Source organism: Tasmannia lanceolata, unplaced genomic scaffold (genome assembly GCF_043159265.1).
Source record: "Tasmannia lanceolata isolate RefF3 unplaced genomic scaffold, GAP_Taslan_0.1 ptg000006l, whole genome shotgun sequence".
NCBI lineage: Eukaryota > Viridiplantae > Streptophyta > Magnoliopsida > Canellales > Winteraceae > Tasmannia > Tasmannia lanceolata.
Genome location: NW_027518683.1, coordinates 40,330,732 through 40,347,469, shown reverse-complemented (window position 1 = coordinate 40,347,469; position 16,738 = coordinate 40,330,732). Strand labels below are relative to the sequence as shown.

At 38.3% G+C, this 16,738-nt stretch overlaps 1 protein-coding gene across 2 annotated transcripts in view; it reads left to right on the top strand.

The window, feature by feature from the left end:
• Nucleotides 1–16,738, top strand: part of NSI (nuclear shuttle interacting) — a 65,884-nt gene that overhangs the window by 35,728 nt on the left and 13,418 nt on the right. For both annotated transcript variants that reach the window (XM_077383166.1, XM_077383165.1), the window contains exon 4: nucleotides 15,429–15,615. In XM_077383166.1, coding sequence (XP_077239281.1) covers nucleotides 15,429–15,615 — 187 coding nt within the window. The remainder of the gene's footprint in view (nucleotides 1–15,428; nucleotides 15,616–16,738) is intronic.

Here is a 16,738-nt window from a genome sequence, read left to right as displayed (position 1 = left end):
CCGACATTGTTTGGATGATCCAAAGCGTTCATTTGATGGGCCCTGACATAGATAGGGTGTGCCTAAAAAATCAGCTCCATCGGATCATCCTAACCCTTCAATCTGTTGACGAACCGTCAACTGAGGGGGTTTACCTTACACAAATTGAAACCACATGGGGTCTACTTGTAACTTTTTAAACATTAGGGGTTAAGTTGAATGTGTCAGAAACCACAGCGGGTCTAAGTGTATTTTTCCCTTGATAAAAATACTCACATGAGGGGGACTTTCCCATCTCACTATTCTCCTCTCATTCTCTTTCGTAACATGAAGCATCCCCTATAAGTGTACAAAAGTAGACATCAAGGACTAAACTCCAACACCCCAATATTGATTTGGCATGAGGGTGGTGCGGGGCCCGCATGGGAGATTCCCTAGATAATGGGAGTATTTGTCATTTTCCCTAGTTGTAAGCGTAGTTAAGTATTTTACATGGGCATTTGTCATTTTTCCTAGTTGTGAGCGTAGTTACGTCTTTTACACTTTTAATTCACATAACTCATTTAGGTGATTCAAGAGGACCTTTAATTCTTTTACACTTTTAATTCACTTAACTCATTTAGGTGATTCAAGACAACCCACCTTTAATGCACTTAACTCACTTAAGTGAGCCAAGAGAGCCAACATATACACTAACAACAAGAGGGAAAAACCATGCTTTTGTGGAACTAAAGTCTATTGCTATGTGGAGCTTGTTTGTTTTGTCAAGAGTCCATGTCTTTAGTAAATAAGAGTCCAAATTTTAGTCTCTTGTCTAAATGACAAGTTATAATTGTTTTTTTATAATGTATTAGATGTAGTAGGATTAGAATCCTAATAGGCCACTACAACTTGGTCGCAGGGTTTGGAAGTTTTATGTAAGGGCTGGCCCTCCTTTAGATACATATGTTGATTGAGATTTTAGATAGCTGCAGCCTTGCATATTTGGAGGGTGATGCTTCAGGCCCAGGTGTGACTCCTAGGAACCCTAGAGTAAATCTATGTCTTCTTCTTCCCCTCTTTTCTTTGGTCTACTTCAGTTCTCGATTTCATAACCCTTAATCTTTGTTCTGTGCTCAATAAAGCAGTCAATCTAGGTCTTCTTCTTCCCGTCCCTTATTTGGTCTACTACAGTTCTCGATTTCCTAACCCTTAATCTTTGTCCTCTGCTCAATTAAACAGTCTACCATCCCCTGCAACCCAGCCGATCACCACCCTTGCTCCCACTTTTTTTCCAACCTATTTCCCTAGTTTGCACACCTGACAACCCCACCTTGATTCCTTTCTTGATCTGTCTACAGATCCAAGAAATGATCATAAATCCTTTTTCCACGGTACTAAATCTTGCCCACTGCTCTATTCTTAAGTCAGCAGCCATAAAACCAGTCCCCATCCCATTGATCACCCCTGTCCTATGAATCCCAAAAAACCCCATAACACCACTCCACTTCCTAAAACTATCATAAATCCAATGACAGTCCTAAAGTGTATACCTACATTCTTAAATCCATTACCAATCAGCCTAAACCCTTTTTTCGACCAATCGACCACTCCAACCTAATTCCTACCCAATCGCCACCATAAACCTGTCTCATCTCATAGTCCTATTAGTCACACTACGATAGTTCCATCTCAAGAGTCCCACTAGTCCCTCGAACAGTCCCAACAGTCCCTCATATCCATCCCCACGGTCTACATAATCAATTCCTAGACCCTAAGAAACCTGTTTCTTATTCCTTTTCACCATAACTTCTCAACTACTTTAAACCCCAACCTTTTATCCATTATCCCCATTTTTGTAATTAAAATCCAGAGTCCTAAGTCAATTTTCCCTAAACAGTCCCGCATTACTTCTAGCTTTTTATTCCATGAGAGAACAAAGCATATAGATGTTAATTATCACTTTGTTAGGGAAAAAGTAGATGCAAAGGTCACTACTGTTTTTTGTCAGAAGATCAGCTTGTTGACATTCTCACGAAGTTCGTTCCTCGAATTATCTTTTAAACATTCTTTTAGATGTATTCATCACTTCTAAGGGCATACTAGTCATTGTACATGTAACACACACACACAACAATTTCGTATGAGAGAATGATAACTCTCCCACACTCATTTGTCCCATCTCTTTTATTCTCCGCTCCTCTTCCTATGTAGAAGATAACTTGGTATCAAAGCACAATGTGTAAGTGATTATCTTCCTCCCTCCTTAAAGGTATAATATCCTAGTTTCTCTTCTTCTTCCTTCTTTTTTTTTCCTTTCTTCACACTAACCCTAGCCGAACCCCCCTTTCTTTGGGATTTTCCATCATCACCATGCCTCATCATTTTTCCCTTGGATTCTTCTACAAAACAATCCTAACCCTAGCCCTCAATCCCCTACTCCCCACCCTCTATTTTTTGGGTTTTCGCTCCTAACCCTAGCGACACCTCCTGCTCACCTCTAACCCTAGCTGCACCTCTCACAAACCTTACGCAATAGAACCACCCCCACTCCATATCCCACGTCCCCCCCCCCCCCCTCCCTCGCCCAACACCCTAATCCTAGCACTTTCCTCCCAAAACCTTAACCCTAGAAGTCCCTCAATGTGATTTTTCCTCATCCTTACCCTGCCCCCTCTCCCCTAGCTATTTTCACTCATTATTGGCTTAAAACCCTGCCCTTAAACTTTATTGATGAGTGCAGAAGGGTGCTTTGGTCATTCCATGTATGTTGGAGGGTATTGTAGTCCTTGAACATTGTAACCCTATTTGGGCTCCTATATATACATCATATTACTCGGGAGCTCCTTAGTGGAGACTCTCCATCCTCTCCATTCCTCTTCTTCCTCTCTAACCTTTTCTCCATTTCTAGCATGGTGTCAAAGCTAAGATCCTAGGGGAAAGAAAAAAAGAAGAGTTTTCCCATCACCTCTCCCATTCACATTTCGCTCTCTTTTCTACTCCCATTCTTACATGGTATCCTAAAGACACGACGAGACGATAAGAGACTCCCTCGTTGTTTTTCTCAAAACCCTTTTTGGGTCCATCCTCCTTAGTGTATACCTAAACCCTAATCCCTACATCCATTACCCTCAACCCTTAACCCTAAATTCGTGAACCCCACCCCCTAAATTCGTGAAACCCTAACCCTAATCCCTAACCCTTCCCTTCTTGTGAGTTCCTAAACCCCACCCTTTCTTGTAAATAGCATTTGTAAATCCATCCATCCAAAACAAAACAAAAACCACAAAAAGATCCGTTCTTTTTCTTTCTTTTCTCCATCCATAGAATCTTTTCTTGTTTTTTTTTTTTGAAAGATGACAAGTTTCATTAATATTTAAAAAGCATTAGGGACCAGTGGTCCCAGCCTGCTGATACAAATATTAGTAGAGCACCGGACATATCCGATGTTTTTCAAAAGGGAAAAAGCATCTTTCCTTCATGGAATGCGCTCATTACAAATATGATACTATTTCAAAATCCTCCCGGTCACCTCTTGCTTTGGCTAGAGTGTCAGCCATCTCATTTGCCGATCGCCTGCGATGTTCAAGACTCTGGTTGGGTACCCGCATTAAGTCCAGTATTTCCGCTACAATCTCTTGCAGTCTCCATGGACCCTTTGATGATTCAGAAGCCCAGGCCACTACATTTGAGGAGTCGCCTTCCACTATAAGAGGATGTTGATCATGTTCAGACGCCCACCTTAGACCAAAAAGTAATGCTGTAACCTTAGCCTCGTTAGCGTCACATATTCCACAAGGTCCCGAATACATTATAACAATTGACCCAGAAGAGTTTCTAATTACTCCTCCTACCCCTGCCCTTCCAGGATTGCCCAAAGAGCTACCATCAAAGTTCAATTTCAACCACCCCGTTGGCGGACTCATCCATTTGGGTTTAGGCTTGGAGCGGATAGTTCTGTCCCATAATACTGACCACCAGTTCCTTATGAGGTCGCCCATCCCATAAGGAGTTTGTTTCTTCGCCCTTGTCCAGGAAATCATTTCAATCTTGATATCCGAAGCTATACGAGCCACGGTTCTACTTATCTCCTGAAAGATGCGTCTATTAAGTTCTTTCCAGATATTCCATACTATGGCGTATGGAGTCGTTGCCCAGAGGTATCTACCCATTTCTCCAAAAGGCCCTGTGCGCCATCTAGATAGGAGGGAGCTGATAGATTGAGGACACACCCAAGAGATTCCAAAGGCTCCAATTGCTCTTATCCATAAATGATAAGCATAAGGGCAGTGCAACATTAGATGACCCAAAGTTTCTTCATTTTGATGACATAGGACACACATACTAGCCATACTGAAATGTCTTTTCTTTAAGCGATCACACGTATTAATCCTCCGGTGTATCAAGGCCCATCCAAAAGCCACTACCCTTGGTGGGGCCAATGATTTCCAAATGCACCTCATCAGAGAAATATGACCATCTTTTAACAGAGTGAAGGACTTGGCAGAAAAGTCCCCATTAAATGCTGGAATCCAGATTCTTTCATCTTCTTTATGTTGCGAAGCAATATGTCGACTCTAAGAGTAGTAGTCTCTGAAATTCTTGAATTTCATCATCCTTAAGGTTTCGATGCAAACGAATATCCCAGAATCCTCTTCCTCCCTGACCCTCTCTCACCAGGTAGTCAGCAACTGTTGCTTCAGGGTTCGAAGCGATTCTGAAGAGTCCCGGGAATTCCAGGCATAATTTAGATTGGCCGCACCAGAGATCCAGCCGAAATTTTACTTTGGTGCCCATTCCCACTTTGTAGCGGATTGATCGGTCGAATTACTCTTTAACAGAGCAGATGGATTTCCATGCACCTGAACCCTTTCCTCCCACGGGCTTTTTGAAGCTCCAGTCCCCCCATTCGGAGACATATTTTAGCCCTGTGACCCGATGCCATAAGGCAGATTTCTCCTTACCATATCTCCACAGCCAATTGCCAATCAACGATTTGTTACGTAGTCTAATCTTGCCAATACCCAGACCCCCATTCGCCTTTCACTATGTGACTTTGTCCCAGCTAATTAGATGCCTTACCTTCTTTAGTGTCCCGTCTTCATCCCATAAGAAATTTCTTTGCAATCTCTCAATTCTCAAGGCCACCTTGACTGGGATTTTGTACAAGGACATGAAGTATACCGGCAAATTAGATAGGGCTGCTTTGATTAGTGTAATTCTCCCCCCAAAAGTGATATATTTCTTCTTCCAAGTAGCTAGCTTCCTTTCAATTCTTTCAATTACTGGATCCCATTGGGACGCCGATGAAATACCAAATCCTAAGGGCAAGCCCAGATAGGAAACAGGAAAAGATTCCGCAGAACACCCATTAGACGCTGCCAATCTTTGCACCTCTAGTTGATCTAGATTGACGCCCAAGAGCATGCTTTTGCTTAAATTAATTTTGAGGCCCGATGTAACCTCAAACCACTTGAGGATTGTCATGACATTAGAGATAGCCTGAGGGGTGTACTGAAGGAAGACTAATGTGTCATCTGCAAATTTGAGATGGACTATCTCTTCAGCTGGTCCCACTCGAAATCCCCCAATCAACCCCATTCTGTTTGCTTTTGTCAACATCAGACTAAGTGCCTCAACTACCATTATGAACAAATACGGTGCCAATGGGTCCCCCTGACGGATCCCCCTTGATGCTTTAAAGAATCCTTCCGCTGAGCCATTAATGATTACTGAGAAGGAGTTGGCAGATATCAACCCCATTCTGTTTGCTTTTCTTGTTTTTTTTTTGTTCTTTCTCCATAAATCTCGTTCTTTTGAGTTTTTTCTAGATTTTCAATCCCTTTCTTTATGATTTAAATCCTTTCTTTCTTTCTTTTTAAGTCTCTTTTGAAATCCTCCTCCCTCTTTACTCCATCCTAATCTTTGTTTTCTCTTTATTCTATGTCTTTTATGTTGATATCAAAGGTGCACACCAAGTATTTGGTAAACAGTAAGAGGTGTGGTGCCTTGAGAGTCTTCTTTTTGTTGTAAGTTGACAGCCTTCGACTTCAACTTGTGGGGGAGTGTTGTTGGCCTCATGTAGTTACATGAATGGAATGTGGTATTATTGTCTACTGTTGTATTGAGTTGTCTTGTTGTAGTCTTGGTTGGTTGGCTAGTTCTTCTTGTTGTTAGCGGTTCTTTTTTTTATGTTGTTAATCATTCTTTGCTGGTTGTGTCTTCTCATTGCTTGGTTGCTTCTTTGCACCGTTAGTTCTTCATGTTATTAGTTGTTTCCTTCCGCTTGATGTTTAGTGGTGTGTTGTTGGTGACTCCAGTTGTTGGTAGTTTGTGGGTTGGTTTGTTCCTTTTCTAGTTGGTTGTTTCCTTCCACTTCCTCTTATAGTTGTTGTTTGTTGATGTTTGGTTGGTGATTTGTTGGTTGTTTAATGTTGTTTAGTTAGTGGCTTGTTCACGCGTGGTTGTTGGTTTGTGCGCCCTCTTGGTTGTTGCTTTCTCTGTTTGGTTGGTTGTTGGTTTCTGATCATCATCGGTTGGTTGGTTGGTTGTTGGTTGCTTCTTTGCATTAATTGTTAGTTCCTTCCACGCTTAGTGTTGTTGGTGGCCTCGCTTGGTGAGTCGTGTTTGTTGATGCTTCTACATGGTGAGTGTAGTTGCTTGGAGTAGTTTTAGCCATTTGCTGTGGTTGAAGTGGTTTGCGTTGCAATCCACTTTGTTGGTGGCTATATGTCCGGTCGTTAGCGTTGCTTTCAGCCTTATTGTTGTTGATGGCTATACGCCCTGTCATTAGCGTTGCTTTCGGCCTTGTTGTTGTCCAGGCGACATGCTTGGCCGTCATTGGTTGGTTGTTTCTCCCAGATGATGTGCTATTTGACCGTCGTTGGTTGGTTCTCATGCGCCCCTTCGTTGAGCGCTAGTTTTTGTGATGGGCTGATTTTCTATCGCCCTGCTTGTTGGTTGGTTGCTAGCTCTTCTCACTTTTTTGGTGCTTGGAGTTCTTCTATTGGTGATGTGTTCCGCTGATGTCTACTCTTGGTGCTTCGCCGTGTTCGTTGTACGCATCTTTGGTGTGCGTATTTTGTTCGTGCTTCGTTGTTATTCCGAGGCACCTCTGTTTGATCGTTATTGGTGTGCAAATTTGATAGCCTTGCTTTGATTCAGGGGGAGCTCGTAGTTTTTGGTGGCCGTTTATCTCACTAGTGTACCAAGCTGGTGTGCGTATTTTATACTCGTTGTGGCCGTTCCCTTTCTTGTTATGTATTTCACTATGTATTCACCACACCAGCTTGAGGGGGAGTGTTGTACCAAGCTGGCTGTGTGATTGCGATTATCTTTTTTGTTGTATGGGTATTATAACTGTTATTGTAGGTTTCTTTGTAACAAGCTGGAGTTCTATAGCATATACACTCCAGCTTGAGGCGGAGTGTAGAAGGGTACTTTGGTTATTCCATGTGTGTTGGAGGGTATTGTAGTCTTTGTACAATGTAACCCTATTTGGGCTCCTATGTATACATATTACATGGGAGCTCCTTAGTGGAGACTCTCCATCCTCTCCATTCCTCTTTTCTTCCTCTCTAGCATGATCCCCATTTCTGGCAAACTAGCGGTGCAACTTGGGTTGGGGCTCAACCCGATTTTGGCTCGGGTTGGGTTGGGTTAGGGTTGGAAAAAGCCAGCCCAATTTAATTTTGGGTTGGGTCAGGTTTTAGGCCTTGCAACCCGACCCGAACCCGACCTCCGTCTAATTTTATCATGATTTTCTTAGGATTATGTTTTTTTTTTCTTGTATTTTTCTGTTTGGCTCTAGATGAACCCGAACCCAACCCGAGGCTCGAGCTGGGTCAGGTTAGGATTGAGGGAATGCTATCGCAGGTTGGGTTAGGGTTGGCCTCAACCCGACCTGAGTTGCACCCGTATGGTAAACTTGATATGTTTTCACATCAGTCCTTAATCCCCTTCTTCCTAATGGTCTAAAGCATTTTTCTTCTCTTTTCACCCCCTTCTTGGTTCCGGGACGTTGGTTGGCAATTATACTTCATGCTATGTTTGTGTGGTGTTCTCGATCCTTTATTTGTCCCGGAACCACATCTTGATGTTGTTGTCGATGTTGTTGGTGCGCTTTATGCGTTTATGGAGCCTTGTTGGTGGTGGTGATTGTGTTCTCGCTTCGGTTGTTGTTGATGGTTCTTGGTTGTTGGTGATACATGCTCTCTCATGCAACAACCATCCTGCAAAATGCCTTCTGCGATGGTCCCTTGCAAATCCCTATTATTATTGCAATTGCTATTATCATTATTGTGGATGTGATACATGCTCTCCCTTGTTTTGATATTGGCATTGCTTTCATGCAACAACCATCCTGCAAAATGCCTTCTGCGATGGTCCCTGGCAAATCCCTATTACTATTGCAATTGCTATTATCATTATTGTGGATGTGATACATGCTCTCCCTTGTTCTGATATTGGCATTGCTTTCATTAAACTACTTTGAGTGCCTGTTGATAGCCTTTTCTATAACAACAAATGCGAAAAGTGTAATAGAGTGGCAATATCAAAACAATAAAGTGTGGTATCATCTCCACTATTGTTGTTGTTGTTATTATTATTATTATTATTATTTCTTTCTTTGTGCTCTTCAATATAATAGAATGGATGAATGGTATAACGGCCCAATTCCGAAAAACCACATAATTTTTTTTTATAAAACATGTTAACTACTTAATCTGTCAATTCACCTACTTTATTTGCAATAATAGTAAAGAGTTCAACTACAATAATCCAGAATTTCAAATGTCTGAAATAAATCGAATTAACTTCATCTTTCAAGACTAAATGTTTACCCCAAGCTAAGAAAATGATTGAAAGAGATTGACGTATCTCGTCATCTCTAACACTTATTCGTCTCCAAGCCCGCCCCACGAACTAAAGATCTTCATTTGCAAACTCTCCTACATTCTCCAATCCTGACAATAAAACCTAAGTGAGAACAACATGATCTTATAACTATTCTCAACAAGTAGTGGAATTCAACATATAGAGACAGGTTCATGAAAATATCTATCAAGGAAAATTTTATGAAGTCAACAATGATGAATAAAATGTGGAGCGTAATGTATCGAATATAATATCGAATAACTTATGCTCAAATTATTGTAAGTGTAAAAGTTACCCTAAGGCACTCCGGCTCCCATTAGCCTGTTCCCTTGACCTATACAGTCGATTCCGTGCGGTCTTATTACGGCAGATCCTACTGCTCAGAGACTCATGGTCTTCAGAGGATTCCTTCATCAACAAGGGGTTGCGCGTGACTCCCATGTTGTCTAGTTGTTAATTGGGGATAGCTTTCTGGCTCCCATCACCCGTAACCATTAAGGATTGTATTCCTTTCTCTACCATGTCTCTTTTTTATTGCATGTACTTTTATAAATGAAGATTTTCGTCTCATTTCCTCAAATCATAAGGTATTTCTTTATTTCGAATCATGATATAGGCATAAAAACAATAACTTCTAGAGTTGTGAACAAAATGAAATAAAACCTAAATTTGGAAACAAATAAGATATTTATCATATTCCGATCACTCTTATTGAAAAATAATACGAGTTGAGTCTAGCTATCACCCGCTTTGAAACCTGAGTGGTGGAGAAATTAAATGATCATTTCGTAGAAGTGAAGGGTGACCAACCTGAAAATGAGGCCACACACGTTCGCTAAGTTTCTTATAAGTTTACCCTTTTATTCTTAGATAGATTAGACCCAATTATTTATTTTAAAACCTTATGTATATGTATAATCGGATACGTTATACACAAAATTTCATTTAACCTCTATGTGCGTACTATTCAAATAGATTTACTCATGAATTTTCTAATCGGAGTCTTTTAATACTGATGAGAAGAGGCATAGTATACATATTTACATATATGTGAATATCTATACCTACATACATATATATATATATATATATATATATATATATATATATATATATATATAAAATAAAATTAGAATGAAGAGTATTGTTAAAATGGAACTTATATATAAAAATCATCTTGATAAAAAAATCTTTTGTACGATACTGTTGGGATGGAAACTTACATATAAAATCTAACTTAGAAAAATCTATTCGTTTGATACTACTCAAATAAATTACCCAAAATCATGCGTAGAAGTGATAGATAAATTTTCTTTATACTTGTAAAGTACATAACACTATAAAATACTTGTATCATTTATTTAATCTAATATGTTATTGGAAACCGATCATCAATCTTCCAGTTGTGACAAGAAAAATATGAATAGGTATACAAAATACATAGTGTAGTTAAATACTCATAGAAACTCATTTGATCTAATACAATTGTTGAAACTATTTTAAAACTAGTAATTTACTAATGTTATTTTACACTCTAAAGTGAGGCCACCGAAGATTAGGAGTGTGCGCACGCTCCCAAATTTTGGATGGAGATCTTTGGGTTCTGTACTTTTCTAACTATCCTTCCCTAATTTGGAAGGAATTTGGCTGAAATAATTGTTGAAATAATTTTGTTCACTTATATCTGATGAAAATTTGGGAAAATAAAAATCATTTAATAAAATCTATTAACAACAATGACAAGATAAAATACAAATCATTCACGAAACCCTGTTCGAAAATCGCAAATTACATAAATTTGTTCACCTCGAAAAGATTGAATTCTAGTATTCTAGTGAAAATATGAATTAAACGGGTCTACAATTCACGAGTCAAAAATCCTATTTTGAAATCGGAAGAACAAGAAAGTGACAAGTACTTGCGAAAGGTGAAAACGCCCCTTTGCACTATCTCATGGGAGCTCCGAGGCACTGGATGCCACCAACGAAGGTCGGAATTACCATTAATGTTTTTGTTTCTTTCTTTCTCAACCATATATTTTATACATAATCTTGTCTTGCTTGTTTGGAAGTATGATCTGACTACGTTGATTAGCTCAATGACTTGAAGTTCGTATTAAAAGAGGGGTGAGACTAGGATTGAATGTGATGGATGCGTTATAGAGATACCGAGAAATCAATAATGGGATTCATAGGAGGATTTGGTGTTCTAGATTTAGGTGTTGTTTAAGAACTCCTTAGCCTTCGGAATCGGTCTATAGCTGTAAATCGAAGATAACTGTGATTACTTAAGACCTTGAGAGGAGCCTGTTAAGTAATCAGGAAGCGGTATTTAGGAATTTCAGCATGAGAAAATGAGAGTTAGTACGGCAGAAATGCTATTTTGGAAGAAAACTTTTAAGAAATCAATGCTTATGTCTTATGACTTACGACCCAATTTATATGGTGATTGCGATAAAAGACTTTACCTAGGATATCACGTACTATGTTTGAAGTGTGAAACTTGAATTTTTTCGATGGACTGTGAATGTGTAAGAGTGATGACAATAATTATGATCTGATCATTGATAAATTGATGTATGCCCGTATATTAGAGACATCCTCACCAAGATTTGCCCAAGATTTTGTTTTGACAGGTTACAATCTAACCCTTCACCTTATCGTGGTTTCTTTTTTGACATTCAAGATGGCACGGATGAAGATCACCACAAGAAAATCTATGACCAAGCAGTACCTTCGAAATATGCAGAAAAAAAGAGGCAGAAAGAAAAAAATAGGAAATTATAGAAATAAGCAATTTCTCATCCCAGGAAGATGAACAAATAGCTATAGGGTAGTCAGAGACTCCTCATCCAGAAAGGAGGTGAAAGGGACTGAAAAGTTTATTAGGAAGCCCGAGAAGAAAAAGACTTAGAGCAAAGGGCGGATAGCAGTTCATCCTATAATGTTTACATAGTTCTAGGAGGAGGACAGACCCCTTTTTTCTTTGGGATAGCGGTCACCAGTGCAAAGAGGAAAACGACGAAGATTGAGATGGTAGAGGATGAGTGTTAACGATAATTTCACAAGTGACTCGGAGGTATGTGTACATTTTTTTCCGAAGTTCCCATCGCTTCTATTCTAAGGGCGGGTAGGCACCGCAGATTGAGGGATGGATCCCGTTTTATAAATGTTATGTTTGTTATATTGGAGCTTAATCTCTAAGTTAATCCTGTTCATAATTAAAGAGGGAGGAATTTCGGGTCTTTTAAGAGGGATAGAATGTAACGACCACCCTAAAATCTCTCCCTTTTATTTATTAAATAATTTTTTTATTATAAAGCGATACACGCATGACTGGAGATGCTAACTTTGGCTTGGGTGAAGATCTAAAAGTTGGGATCTCTACCCAAATAAAACCTTGATTTTTGGCAAACCCTAATAGGTATCCACGTAAAATAAAATTAGTTGTCACTCCACACAAGTTCGCTACTTTAGATAAGGATACTTTCAATTTCTTAAGGGAGAAAAATACTAGAAAAGAGAATATAAAGGAGGGGAAGATATGAGGTAAATACTAAAAATTAGAAGATTAAAGAAATTCCCAAAACTTTTTGGACGTGCACAACTCCCAAGTGGGAAGTGTGCTCACGTCAATTTCCTCTAAATTCCTTTTGGGCCGCCACCTTGTGGGCCCCATATTATGAAGAAAATCTTTAATTTCTAAAATTAAATAGAGAAAGAAAGAAATGGTGTATTATAGGCTAAACTAAATAATAGAAAAAAATTAATTGGGGATAATAATAATAAGGAGATTTAGTAGGAATAAGAAGTTAGCAAGATTTGGGAAACTCTTATAGAAAAAAAAAATATTGGACTTCCCCCTCTCGTCCAAAAAATTGGACGCCCCAATCAAGGAAGAGAGAGAGAGAGAGAGAGAGAGAACCGAGAGTAGAGAGAGAGGGAAGAGCCAAGAGTGGGGGAAGGAAAGAAAGAAAGAAAGACGAGGGAAAGAAAAAGAAGAAAGAGTGTGGGTTCGTGCCTTGTTTCGGGCTCTTTGATCGTCCTTCGGGTTTCCACCTTTCGCAAGTAAGCACTTGTCACTTTCTTGTTCTTCCGATTTCAAGATAGGATTTTCGAGTCGCGAATTGTAGATTCTTTTAATTCGTAGTTTTTACTAGATACTAGAATTCAATCTTTTTGAAGTGACCAAATTTATGTAATTCACAATTTTCGTATAGGGTTTCGTGAATGATTTGCATTTTATCTTGTCAGTGTTATGTATAGATTTTATTAAATGATTTTTATTTTCCCAAATCTTCATCAGATATATGCGAACATGATTATTTCAACAAATTTTTTAGAGCCAAATTCCTCCCAAATTAGGGAAGGATAATTAGAAAAGTATAAAACCCAAAGATCTCCACCCAAAATTTGGGTGCGTACGCACGCTTACAATCTAGGGAGGTACGCACGCATTGGGTGGCCCCACTTTAGTGTGTAAAATACCATTAGTAAATTATTAGCTTTAAAATAGTTGCAACAATTCTATTAGATCAAATAAGTTTTATGAGTATTTAACTGCACTATGTATTTTGTTTATCTATTCATATTTTTTTTGTCAGATCTGGAAGATTAAATGATCTGTTTCCAATAACATATTAGATTAAATATATGATACAAGTATTTTGTAGTGCTATGTACCTTACAAGTGTAAAAAAATTTTATCTATCACTTCTACGCATGATTTTGGGTAATTTTATTGTATTAGTATCAAACGAACAGATTTTTCTAAGTTAGACTTTATATGTATGTTTCCATCCCAACCGTATTGTACAAAAGATTTTTTTTCAAGATGATTTTTATATATTAATTCCATTTTAACAGTACTGTTCATTATAATTTAATTTCATATATATATATATATGTATGTATGTATGTATGTATGTTGGTATAGATACTCATATATGTAAATATGTACATTATGCCTCTTCTCATCAGTATTGAAAGACTCCAATTAGAAAATTCATGTGTAAATCTATTTGAACAGTACGCACATAGAGGTTAAATGAAATTTTGGGCATAATCTATCCGATTATACATATACACAAGGTTTTAAAATAAATAATTGGGTCTAATCCATCTAGAAAAAAGAGGAAAGCTTATGAGAAACTTAGCGATCGTGTGTGCCTCGTTTTCAAGTTGGTCACCCCTCACTTCTGCGTAGAGATCCTTTAATTTCTGCACCACTCAGGTTTGATCAAAGCAGGTGATAGCTAGACTCAACTCGTATTGTTTTTCAATAAGAGTGATCGGAATATGATAAATATCTTATTTGTTTCGAAATGCAAGTTTTATTTCATTTTGTTCACAACTCTAGAAGTTATTGTTTTTATACCTATATCATGTTTAGAAATAAAGAAATACCTTATGATTTGAGGAAATGAGACGAAAATCTTTATTTATGAAAGTACATGTAATAAAAAAAAAAAAGACACAGCAGAGAAAAGAATAAAATCCTTAATGGGTACGGGTGATGGGAGGCTAGAAAGCTATCCCTGATTAACAACTAGACAACATGGGAGTCACGCGCAACCCCATGTTGATGATGGAATCCATAATAAGACCACACGGAATCGACCGTGTAGGCCCAAGGCAGCATGCTAATGGGAGCCGGAGTGGCTTGGGGTAACTTTTACAATTACAATAATTTGAGCATAAGTTATTCGATATTATATTCGTTACACCACGCTCCACATTTTATTCATCATTGTTGATTTCATAAAAATTTTCCTTGTTTTACTTGTCATTGATAGATATTTTCATGAACCTGTCTCTATTTGTTAAATTCCAATACTTGTTGAGAATGTTTATATGATCCTGTTGTTCTCACTTATTTTTTATCCTGGATGGGAGAATGTAGGTGGAGCTTTTGCGAATGAAGATATTTAGTTCATGGGGTGGGCTCGAAGACGATTAAGTGTTGGAGATGACGATATACGTCAATATCTTTCGATCATTTTCATAGCTTAGGGAAAACTTTTAGTCTTGAAAGATGAAGTTAATTCGATTTATTTCGGACTTTTGAAATTCTGGTTTATTGAAGTTGAACTCTTTACTATTATTGGAAAAAAAGTGGGTGAATTGACAGGTTAAGTAGTTAACATGTTTTATAAAAAAAAATTATGTTTTTTTAGAAGGTTCTTGCTCATAGGGACTTAGTCTCGGAGTTGGGTCGTTACAAATGGAAATAGGAAAGTATCATTTTTCAATGGTTTGTTATGTGTACATCTCCTAGAAAATGTACACGTTTTACAACTATTCACATTTCTGAAACTTTGGCAAACCAATAAAAATTACTAAACGTCTTCATAAATCATAATGTGCCTTTCCAATTTTTGTAGGGCCCAAAATTTTGTTAGCATGATGATTTCATTCGCCTCCGACTTACTTTGGATATCGTTCACTTTACTAAATTATGGGCATGTTCATGAACTGTGCTTGCATAAGGAGTTTTTACCTGTTTTATTTTGTTGTTTGCAAATATAAAAGCGCCTTTTTTCAACTGATCACAATTAGTTCACCACTATTACAACTAATTGCTTCCTTCTGCAGTTTTTTGAAGAACAATAGCATGACACAAGTTATTGAACCACCCGTGACACTATTAGAAGGGGAAGAGCCTTTTCCTAAAGAGATCGTACTTGATGAAAAGACTCAATCAGATGGAACAATCGAACAAATAATATTTTCTTCAGGTGGAAATGTGGATGTGTACGATCTCCAAGCTTTGTGTGATAAGGTGAGAATGTTATTATGTTCACAGAGTTTAAAGAAACTGAATATTCTAGCCGAATATTCAAACAGTACATGTTCAAAGTCGGGCTAGTTATTCTGATAAGAACTTTATGCATCTCTGTGCTGAAATTTATTGAGAAGAGGAGATTATAAGCTACTAGACGTCCCTAAAGAGGGGCCAAGTCCTACAACACAAAACTAGGCCATGACTAGCCTAGCTATGTGCTACGACACTGGCTTCCCTGCGACTAGTGAACTATCGAGATCTCTGGCAGTCTCACAGCCAATTCAAAATATTTATGAACAATTTGCCTATTCCCCACATGATTTCGTATCTTTTTTTTTTGTTCCAAAAACAACATTCGGAAGTGAAACCACATATCAGCCCCAAAATTGGCCAATCAAAAAATAAAGGATAATGGGGGCTTTTTGTGGACTGTGCTTGATGACATCAGTGATGTCATGCTGGCATAAACCAGGACCTTGCAATTGGGTTCTTCACTTAATTTGCACAGCAGCTGTGAATTTGGGCTGGAGAATACTCAACTCAACTCAACTCAACTAAGCCTTTGTCCTAAACTAGTTGGGGTCGGCTAATGAACCCTTTAGAAAATTTCCATGAAGTGAAAGGATCTACCCGGCTCAAATTGACTAAGTCTAATGAATTTGGGCTGGAAAATCTTCTAGAAAATTTCTGGAATTTTTGTTGGTCTTCAAGAGTTTCCAAAATTTACTGGCTGCACAAGTTGTGGGCTTGTAGTTTCGTAATTGAAGACTTTTTTGAGGTTGGAATACGAGAGTGCTGGACAGGAACCAAAGTCCAAATGTGACAGAAACAAGAAAGAACAACTTTGAAAGTGATGGGAGGATTTTGAAGATTTGTCTTGGATTCGTAAGTGATGGCTTCTTTTTGGATTGTGTCTGCAGTAGAAGCTGTTTTTAGCTGTGGACTAGATCTATATTTTTACGGTTGTATTTTTATTTTATTTTTGGAAAGTTGAAGTACAGTATAAATAGGGTTTTGAATTAGAATGAAGTTCGGGTTATTTATATGCTTTTAGTTTCGATTTTCTGAAGATTTTCAGTCAAATTTCATATTGATCACTCTCGAGTTTATTTCTGCTCCT